Raw genomic sequence first — 10,921 nt, 5'->3', positions numbered from 1 at the left:
ATCCCGTGTGCCGCAACTAAGACCCAGCACAGTCAAAATAAATAAAGTCACATACTTATAAAAAAAAAATGGACTCAAGATTGGCGGGTCGGGATTTCCCTGGTGGTGAAGTGGTTAAGAATCCGCCTGCCAATGCAGGGGACGTGGGTGCGATCTCTGGTCCGGGAAGATCCCATATGCTGCGGAGCAACTAAGCCCGTGCGCCACAACTACTGAGCCTGTGAGCCACAACTACTGAGCTTGTGTGCTACAACTACTGAAGCCCTCGCACCTACAGCCGGTGCTCCACAACAAGAGAAGCCACTGTAATGTGAAGCCTGCACACCACAACAAAAAGTGGCCCCCACTCACCACAACTAGAGAAAGCCTGCATGCAGCAACGAAGACTCAACACAGCCAAAGGAAAAAAAAAAGATTGGCTGGGTCCCCTTTATTTAGAGATGAGGGAACTGGGGCTCAGAGAGCAGAAGAGACTCATCCAAGGACACATAGCGTTATATAGGTTTTGACTACAAGGTGTCGCTTGGGGACGTTTGGGTTTAAAACATAAAAACAAAACAAGCCATCAGACAGTTTGCATTGGTCCCGTCTCTCTTTCTCTTCAGAGCCGAGTTCTGGGAGAGGTCCGGATTCCCCTGCGGAACGCCAGGTCTACAGGCTGGTAACTGCACAAACCTTGTCTGCAGACCATCTTCTTCTTCTCTGCTCTTCTGCAGAGAAGAGCCACCCGATCCGAGAACACCGTCATCAGGAAGCAGTGAGGGTACAGGACTGTGAGCCCTGCTGTTCAGCTGATACCACCACGTGCTGCTCTCCCCACCTTCATCATTGCCCTCCCTGCCTCCCAGGGTCCATGTGGGAACATGAAAACATGCATGGCTGCTCTCAGCGCTCTTACTGAACCTAGACGTCTGGTCACTGCAAAGCGAGGATGTAAGGCAAAGCAAGGATGTAATGAAAAACCAGATCAGAAAGGAATAAATAAAATGGTCCCTCTTTGAAGATGACATGATTTCCCACATAGAAAATCCCGAGGAATCTACCAAAAAATTCCAAGAACTAATAAGTTCTAGGTCATAGAATGCAAGACAAACATACAAAATCAATGATATTTTTATATACTAGTAATGAACACATGGACATCAAAATTAAAGTGTAATACCTAAAAATTTATAGTCACTAAAAAAAAAGGAAAAGAAAAGAAAGAAATGTTTAGGTGAGCATTTAACAAACATGTCCAGGCCTTGTATGCTGTAAACTACACAACACTGATTAAAAAAAAAAAAATCGAAAAAGATCTAAATAAATGGAGGAACGTATTGTCTTCAGTATGTCTCTGAACATACTGGATTGGAAGACTCAACATAGTAAAGATGTAATTTCTCCCCAGTTTGATACAGAATAATGTTTAACCAGCTATCTGGGCATCCTGTGGCCCAGTCAACTTGACAGATAAAGTTAACCACCATGGTAACTAAGTCAGAATAGCATTACTGCAGAAACAGAGGAACAATCAATGGACTAGAATAGACAACCCATCAACAGGCCCACACCTAGATTGAAACTTGACAAATTTGGTGCTGCTAATCAACACCAAACAAAAAGGGCTGGACTGGTCAATAAAAGGGATGGGATAATGGATTATTAATATGGAAAAGATGAAATTTCTTCCTTAACCCGTACCAAAAAAATAATCAGTAAGAAAAGGGCTGAAATATGAAAAAATAAAACAAAAATTAAAAACTACAGGAGACTATCTCCATGGTCTCAAGTTGAGAAAGGATTTCTTCAACAAGGGCTAAGTGTATAGTTAAATATTAATAAACTTTGACTCAATTAAAATGAACTTCTGCTCTGGTGTCTCTTCTTAAAAGGGCATTAATCCCCTTACCAGAGCTCCACCCTCATGACCTAGTGACCTAATTACTTCTCCAAGGTCCCACCTCCAAATACTATCAGACTGGTTTCAACATATGAATTTTGAGGGGACACAAACATTGTCAGTAAGGCACTGGTCCCATTTGCTGAGGTCAGTGCTGCCACCACAGTGGGGTTCGGGGACGCCTGCTCGCTGCATGGCCTTCTCCCCGTCAGCTGTGCAGGCTGCTGGGCGAGCAGCGGCAGCGAGGTTTCGAGCACAGGCAGCAGTAGGGACATATATGGATCTGTCCTTTAAGGCTGCACAGGTAACGCACAACCCAGTCCCTACCAGTGAGCCCTTCAAGATGGACAAAGCTCCCACCTGCTCTCCTGTGGGCCAGTCACCAGGTCTGGGGCGTCACACACATACATGCACACATGGGAATAGGCTCCTTCCGGCATCTCTGCCATTGTCCGCATTTTAGCTATTGCAGCCGCACGTTTGGGATACCTGCTGGAGGTAGGGAGAGATTAAAACAGGGCCATAAGGTACCAGTTGTGCAAGTTGTGCACTGTGCAATTCTAGAAGGCACCATTCACAGTTTAGTCTGTTATGTTATTAGCCATGTTAGAGCTCTCACTTATTGAAGACACTGTGTACCAGATTCATGATCTCATTAAATTCTCTGGTTCTGTTTTCTTCATTTTACAGATGACAAAACCCAGGCTCAGAGAGCCACTACCTTGCCCAAGCCGCAAGAGCAGAGCTAGGATTTAAACCTTCTTCTGCCCAGTTCGAGAGCCCCGAGGACACCGGACTCTGGGCGCAGTGTCGGTACAAAAAGCCTGTTAACCCTGACCCTGGCAAGCCAGCCCCACGAAAGCACCGCTGGCCCCCTAGGGAACTGGGCTCAACAGCACGGGGCAGGACGCCAACAGCACTGGACTTGGGTTCTGGGCTGCTGCTTGCACCGACCAGATAAGCGACCTCGTGCTTCTGCTCCTCCCTCCAGCACGAGGAGGTAAGCGACGGTGAGCCGTCCGGGGTTCTACCGAGCCCCGCCCTCGGGGGTGGGGCAGGGAGTGGTCACGTGAAGGGGCGTCTTGCCCCCTCCCTACCCCCGAGCCCCGCCCCGCCCCGCCCCGCCCCGCCCCCAGGCTCCAAGCCCTCCACCCAGTGAGCGCAGAGGGAGCTGAAGGCTCCGCGCGGGCTCGGGACCTGCCGCCCCCACCCGGTTGCCGAGGTCGGCGTCGCCGCCGTGGGGTTTCGGGGAGGCCTGCGCGCTGCGTGGCCTTCTCCCGGCCAGCTGTGCGGGCGGCTGGACCAGCAGCAGCAGCAGGGAGAACTCGAGCGCCGGCGGCAGCAGCGACACCATGGATCTGTCTTTTATGGCCGCACAGGTAATGGGGCTCCTTCCACGCGCGCCCCGGCCCGCCAAGTTTGGGCAGGTTCGGGGCCACGGTCTCGCCCTCCCCGCCGGGGCTGAGCGCACCGGGAGGGTTCAGGCCGGGCGGTGGCGCCCGCCGGCGATCCGAGCGCGGGTCCTTTGTCCGGAGCTGGCATCCCCACTGGGTGCGCGCGTCTGGGGCCGCGAGCATGACTCCCGGGGGCGGGGCAGGCTGTGCGCCCAGTGTTCCCCGGATCGACCTGTGCGAGGGGCCTCGGCAGGGGTCCCGTCCCTGCCCATCCCCCACCTGCTGTCCTCCCTCCGTTGCCTCGCAGCTCTCCAAGGCGGGGCAGCCCAGATCCGTGCGTACCCGGGTGGGCAGGCAGCCTCGCTCTTCCCCATTCTGTATCTTCCCGAGGCGCCGGGTAATCTGTCACTTGCTGCTGACCTCGGACGCCTCCCACCTCAATTTTCTCCCGTTTGGTGGAGACCAGACTCTGTAGCCCGAGGAAGGCGGCGAGACCCGCTCTGTGACCAGCCAAGCGCCAGAGCACAGCATTCGTTTTCTCCTTTTTCTGCTTTGTGCTGACTCTGTAGCCATCAGTGCCCGGCGCGACCATAACTCTTCTCTCGACACAAAACAGTTTCCCAGTGGCAGACAAAACAGATGACCTCTCATCGCAGGGATTTTTTTCTCCAGGGGAATCCCCGGAAGCTCTGAGCGTGGAGCGATCTTTATGTTTGGTGCCTTAACTCTGGAGCCAGAACAAAGGCAAACGCCTGCTTTCCGGAGCTGGAGCTGTCTGTGGCCTTTTGGAGTTACAGTCTGGCTCCAGGGAAGGGCCACCGCATTTGGGCTAGGAGAGTAAATCCCCAAGTACCAAATTCAGACCTTGCACCTTCTATCGAGTTGGTTATGTTGGGAGCCCAGGGGTAGGAAGGCCCCCCAGGTTCCCTCTGTCCCCTGGGCATGTGGCAGGGGCTCCACTGGTTGCTGTTTACTTTTCCAGGGAATGGAGTTTCAGGGCACACTTTCCTTTTCCCCCAAACTTCACCATGGTGGAAATCTGTTTAAAAAGTAACAGCAAAATCTAGGCAGTAGGGACAGCGAGCTCCCAACGCAAGCACGAATGGGTGCAGAATCCCCAGGTTGGCTCAAGGGAACCCAGATTCCAGCTCTTGGCAGTCTCTTAACAGGTTTTCCGTCATGCTAATTGCTCCCATGAGCCATGCTGGTCTTCTTTTTTGCCTAATTTTCTGTCTCCTGTTCCTAAACCCATGTTTATAAATATTGTCATATGGACATCATTTTAGATAGTGCTGACTGTTAACTGCGTGGACGGAGGAGGCTTCACCGGATTTATTTCTAGAGGGGAGAAGAGCTCACACGATATCTACCTCTGCCTCCCAGCTCTGGATCCCACCAAACAGCTGACATTTCCATGGTTACAAGATAAATTGATAACTGCTAATCCTGGGGCTGGCTGGAGCATCAGGAGTTGCTATGGTAACTTGACAAAATAAACATAGGGCTTTTCAGCATATCTATATAGGCAGAGCCTGCGCAGAGGTGGAGTTCTGGTTTTTTTTTTTTCTTTTTTTTTTACAATTCAAGTTTAATGTGGTCAGTTTATTACTGTGGACAGATGTTTGGGCATTGATTACACACTCAGTCCTGGGTTAGCTGCAGGGACAGAAACGTGAAGCATCACCAAACGGGGAGAGATGCTGACGTTTTGCTGAGCATCTGCTATGTGCCAGACGCGGGCTCTTACACACCTGATTACAGTAAATCCTTACACGTCTGTGACATTGGCACTGTTATCCCCATATTACAGATCAGGATACCAAACTTCAGCGAAATGAAACGATTTGCCCAGGACACACCATTAGCAAGGAGGAAAATGGGTTTCAAATCTGGGTCTGAGGATCTGCAAAGCTGCTGGGTTTCCACCGTATCGCTTCCCCCTGAGAAAGACACAAAATAAGGGACAGGAAGGACATATTTAAAGATGACTCATCTCTCCTCCTCCCCCCGGGAAGTGCTCTCCTCGTGGCGCGTTGTGATCGAATGGATTTCATTCTGGTGTTTCTCTGTCCCTCTTATCCCCACGAGGGTGGGAACGCTTACTTCGTCTGTAGCACTTAGCAGTGCTTGGTACGGTGAGCGCGCAGGATATGCTGTGGGTGTACAGTGACTGCTGCACGCGACCAAGTCGATATCCCCACACGTCAGCAGAGGGCAGTTTGATAGAGACATGTGAAGGCCTCCGTCCACTTGTTCAGCTAACGTTGAGTGCCTGCCTTGTGCCAAGCTCTGTGTCAGGCACTGGGACAGGGATGCTGGGGGACAAAGTTGAATGGGATGTAGATTTTCTTTCTGGATGCTTGGAGAGTAGTGGAGAAATGATGGACCAGGCCATTCCTTGAAAGGGCGACCAAAATGCCTGGTATAAAATAGGCCCTCCGCAAGCATCTGTTAGATGATTGGATGAGGGTAAGACAAGATGTATGTGCAGGAAAAGCCGTTAACCGGAAAAGATAGTGAGTTTGAGGTGTCACATGCCCCTGCGCCAAACACCTGTTCATCGGTACTCGAGGCTGGGAGTTCTGATGGATGGGAACTAGAGGCAGATTTCCCCTGGCGGGCCTGGGAATAAGGGCATTCTAAGCAGAGAGGTATGGAACTTCCCTGGCGGTCCAGTGGTTGGGACTTGGCGCTTTCACTGCCATGGCCCCGGGGTCAATTCCCGGTTGGCGAGCTAAGATCCCGAAAGCCACGCAGAGCGGCCAAAAAAATAAAAAATAATCAGAGAGGCATGGAGGTAGGAAAGCCCAGAATATACTTACAGAATCCTTCAGGAAACTGGAGGGTAGGGAGCACAGTAGAACTGGGAGACAGAGGCCAGGGCCAGGTTGTAGAAGGTGCTAACTGCCCAGGATGAGAAGTTCACATTTAATCAGTAGACAGTGGGAGCCACTGTAGGTGACTGAGCAGGAATAGCTTATCATTGAAGCAGTGCCCTGGGAAAACCCCAGCCGCCCGTAGAGGCCACAGCTGGAGGGATGGATGGAGTCGGAAGTGCACACCTGTTTGATTCACTGATGGAGTAAAAGAAACCATATTCTTGTGGCTCCAAAATCCAAGCTGTGAAATATGACCTCTTCATGGCTTAAAAAGACCTGGAGGATATATGCCATTTTAGAGAGATTTCCCGCTCAAAAACTAAGCCTCAGAAAGACACTCTTGGGCTTCCCTGGTGGCGCAGTGGTTGAGAGTCCGCCTGCCGATGCAGGGGACACGGGTTCGTGCCCCGGTCCGGGAAGATCCCACATGCCGCGGAGCGGCTGCTCCCGTGAGCCATGGCCCCTGAGCCTGCGCGTCCGGAGCCTGTGCTCTGCAATGGGAGAGGCCACAACAGTGAGAGGCCACAACAGTGAGAGGCCACAACAGTGAGAGGCCTGCGTACCGCAAAAAAAAAAAAAAAAAAAAAGACACTTCTTGGATGTACAGAGTGGACATCAGTTATCCAACAAATCCTCTTGTGCAGATGTGCCCTCCCTGGTGCGGGTACACCGGGCTGTGGGTTTGGGCTTAGAAGAGGCTGTGGTCGCTGAGGATGTAAAGACTCAGCTCGACCCTGAGCCCTGGAGGCACTCAGCCTCTCTTTCCCCCACCCTGGAAACACCCCAGCCCCACTCTACACAGTCCCTGAGTCCCTGGAGATTCTGGAGGGTTGAATAGTAAACAGGGGCATGCATTTCCCTACGGCCAGCCAGGAGGGCAAGGCTACCCAGACCCCCTAGGAGCTGGAGGGGAGGGGAGAATCGCAGATGTTGAAGACTGATCCTCAAATCCCTTTGTTGTCGGTGGGGTAGCCTGTCTCCAAAGACGGCCCCGTCTGTTCCTTCCCTACCTCCTGGAGGTACATGTTGGCCCCCCGTGAGGGAGTTTAAGATCTGATTCCCCTCCCCTTAATGTGAGCTGGCCTTAGTGATTTTTCTGACCAAGACAATGCAGTGTGAGTGACATTGTGAGATTAGCTTAACAACGTGAGATTGGTTTGTAAGAAGCCTGCAGCTTCCACCTGGGACCCTTGGAGCTCTTGCTCTGGGGCAAGCCCAGCATCATGCGTGAAATTCAGAGACCCTGAGACCTCGGGAAGGGAATGAACATTTAAGAGACCTACTGTGTGCTGGGCCAGCGCATGGAATGAACTAGAGGGACAAGGAGCCCCGTTTCCATGTTTCTAGGTTGTACCTCCCTGTAGAACAAGCATGCCTATGACATAAGAGCTCGCTCTTATTTTTGTCTTGCATTGTCCTTACAGTGACTAGTTTAAACCCAGTAGTTCCCAAATGTTGCTGCCACTACAATCACCTGGGAGCTTTTAAGGGTCTTGCTGCCCAGGTCCGGCCCCAGACACTCCCATCTGAGTCTGGAGCTGGGAGCCAGCATCAGTGTTTTCTTTTCATCCCGTAATTGATTCCAGTGTGCGATCAAGGTTGAGGCCCGGACCCCAAACCCGCACTGTGGGGCTGTTCCCCTCCCCCATCTTTAGATGGAGCAAGTCCTTGGTCCCTTTTAGGTCATAAAAAGTCATGTCGTCCCTGGAAGTCACTCCATTATCAATTCAGCAAATTGAAATATTCAGGCCCAAAATAATGTAACCTGGGAGCTTGCTCCAAAATTGAGGTTCTTGTCTGGGATTAGCAGATGCAAACTATAATATATAATATGGAATGGCTAAACAATGAGGTCCTACTACATAACGCCGGGAACTATATTCAATATATTGTGATAAACCATAATGGAAAAGAATGTGACAAAATATGTGTGTGTGTGTGTGTGTGTGTGTGTGTGTGTGTGTGTATAACTGAATCACTTTGCTGTACACCAGAAACTACGCAACATCGTAAATCAACTATACACATCGATAAAATAAATTTAAAAAAAAAGAAAGAAGATTGAGGTTCTCCCTTCCTCCAGACCACACCTGGCACAGGTGGGAAACCTAGAGTTGGAATGGGTGCCTATATTACTGTCATGGTACAGACAGGGAGAGAATGGAGAGCCCAGGTGGTTCGGCTCACAGGCTGGGAGCCATGAGTGGGGCTGACACAGGAGCATCCTTCCCATAATCGTACCACCTCCCAGAGCAGTCCAGGTGCTGGGGGACGGTGGGAGGCCCCGGGATCCTTCCATGGACCAGCTTCAGGGAATCGTTGAGCCCCCGAGGTACGCAAAGTAGCATGTTTATGTGCATTTTGAAACAAGTTTTTAAAGAAATCTCTCTTCATTTCCTACGGCTGCTGTAACAAATTACCAAAAACTGGGTGACTTAAAACAGCAGAAATGTAATCTCTCCCAGTTCTGGAGGCTCCAAGTCCAAAGTCGACAGGGCTGTGGTCTCTCTGAAGGGTCTGGGGAGGATAAGCCTGCGACTCCCTCGGCCTCATGGGTGTGGGCTGCAATCACTGGTGTTCCGTAGCTTGTCTGTTCTTCCCTTCCTATCAGGACACCAGTCATATCGGATTAGGGCCCACCCTACTGACCTCATCTTGTTTTGATGACATCTGCAGAGATCTTATTTTCAAATAAGGACACATTCACAGGTACTGGGGATTAGGACTTCAGTATATCTTTTGGGGAGACAACAGCTCAACCTTTATTAGGTCTGAAGATCCCTGAAGAATAAGGATCTTGATTCTTGTGTTGGTGGCCACTGGTCTTTGAGAGGCAGTGGAGAGATCACTTCTCTAAGCCTCAGTTTCATCATCTGTGAAATGGGGACAAATGGCCTACCTCGTGGAACTGTTCATCTAGTCATTCAACAATCATTTCCTGTGTGCTAGGCCCTCCCTACGTGGAGTGCTGGGGGGCAGAGGGTCACAGGCCCTGCCGTGTGATATGTGACAGGGTGGAGGTAAACAAAGGCGCCCTGGTACGGCAGAAGAGGCACCTCACCCAGCTCTGGAGACCGGGGGAAGGCTTCCGGAGGAGGTTTGAATTGAGCTGAGTTTGAAGGATGCATAGCTGTTATGTAGATGAAGGAGGACACTCCAGGTGGGGGGAATGACATGAAATGGCTTGAAATGGAAGGGGCTTGAATAGTGTCTCTTACTGGGAATGACGGTTGCAAGTGACCATCTGGTTGGGCCGAGGGGCATGTGGGAGGGAGCAGAGATGAAGCCGGAGGGACCAGGGCCAGGCAGGTGGCCTCATGGAGTGGAGCAGGGTGGGGTGGGGGGCTGCGGTGACCCGGAGAGCAGGGCTGTGGCCTGGAGGGGGCACAGACAGCGGCACTGAGCTCCAGCGACTTGCCCATGCTGTACAAACTCACAGGCCCAGGGCTGCGGGTGCTTGTGGGTTTTTAAGAAAACTGAAATCTCCGATGCTTATAAGCAGTCTGGATTTTCAAATGTTGACAACTAATTAAAAATTTTTAACTAACTGACCAACCACGATGTGGGCTGTTTTAATAATTACTTATTGCTTACCATTTCAGTTACACCGTGGTAGCAATCATTTCTTTTGTGGGATGAGAATTTAGGAAGAAGTGGGCTAGGCAGTTTGTTTCTGCCCTGATGGCATCAGCTGGGGCCTCGGGGCTGGAGTCTCACAGCTTCACACACGTGTCTGACACCTCTGTGCAGCCTGACCCTTCTCTCCACTTGGTCTTTCATCCTGCAAGTGTTTCTTTAGGCAAGTGGGGCCTCCTTCCAGCATGGTGGTATCAGGGTCATCGAACTTCTTGTGTAGCACTGCCTCCCCTCTCGAATCAGCGTTCCTAGGTGGACACTGCGAAGCTTCTTATGAACCAGACTGGGAAGTCCCAGAATGTCACTAACTCCACATTTGTTTGGTCAAGGAAATCTGAAGGCCAGCCCAGATCTAAGGACAAGGGAACCAGATTCTACCTCTTGATGCAGGAAACAGCATGCATGTCCAAGGGGGAGGGAAGGGTGAATGGCAAACATCTTTGGAGACAGGCTGCGCCTGGTCCAAACAGAATAGGTATGTGGACTGGATTCATCCTGGAACTGCCATTGCGATAAGTATCTCTAGACTAGACAGATGTGTGTGGAGCTTGACAAAACCTTGTAAAAAATTTCCAGGCCCAGGAGAGAAGTAAATTATTACTAAGGAGCTACACCGTAACTACTAGACTGAACCATATGAAGTTGCTGATGCTTGACCATTTTGACCTACAAAATGACAATTTCATATAGTTCAGCCTAGTAGGTACTAACTAGAAAGACAGTAGGTTCCTTGAGTTATGGAGGGAAGAAGAGCTGTGGGACACGGGATGGAGTGAGGAGACGTGGGAAGGGGGATCACTACCTGCTGGGGGGAGAGCTGAGGAGGCTTCGTGGTTTGAGGAGCAGGGCCCTCCCCTGACTTTCCCCCCTCAGCCCAGCTCTTAGAACCTTGGCCTTGCTGGTGGGAGGACACAGTCACACCTGGAACATTATGTCCCACTGAGTGGGTCTTTCTGGAAGATAAGATGCATGGTCTAATCATAGCTGAGATGCTGATAACATCCACTGCTAGGCCTCCTTCTCCCACCCTCCCTCCCCCTGGGCCTTGGCAGTCTCACGGTTAATTTGCATTTTATCATTTTTCATGGAGGGGGAAAAACCACAAACGACTTCTGGTTAAGTTGAAGAGG

General features: G+C 50.9%; 1 protein-coding gene across 1 annotated transcript in view; it reads left to right on the top strand.

Moving 5' to 3' along the window:
- The first annotated feature begins 3,022 nt into the window (after positions 1-3,022).
- The window catches only part of LOC307181751 (uncharacterized protein C14orf132), a 55,524-nt gene continuing 47,625 nt past the window's right edge, over positions 3,023-10,921 (top strand). The window contains exon 1 of the mRNA XM_079912557.1: positions 3,023-3,261. Coding sequence (XP_079768683.1) covers positions 3,235-3,261 — 27 coding nt within the window. The 5' untranslated portion in view covers positions 3,023-3,234. The remainder of the gene's footprint in view (positions 3,262-10,921) is intronic.

This window comes from Stenella coeruleoalba (assembly GCF_951394435.1).
Source record: "Stenella coeruleoalba genome assembly, chromosome: 2".
NCBI lineage: Eukaryota > Metazoa > Chordata > Mammalia > Artiodactyla > Delphinidae > Stenella > Stenella coeruleoalba.
The sequence above is the reverse complement of the archived record's forward strand: the minus strand, read 5'-3'. Positions and strand labels throughout refer to the sequence as shown.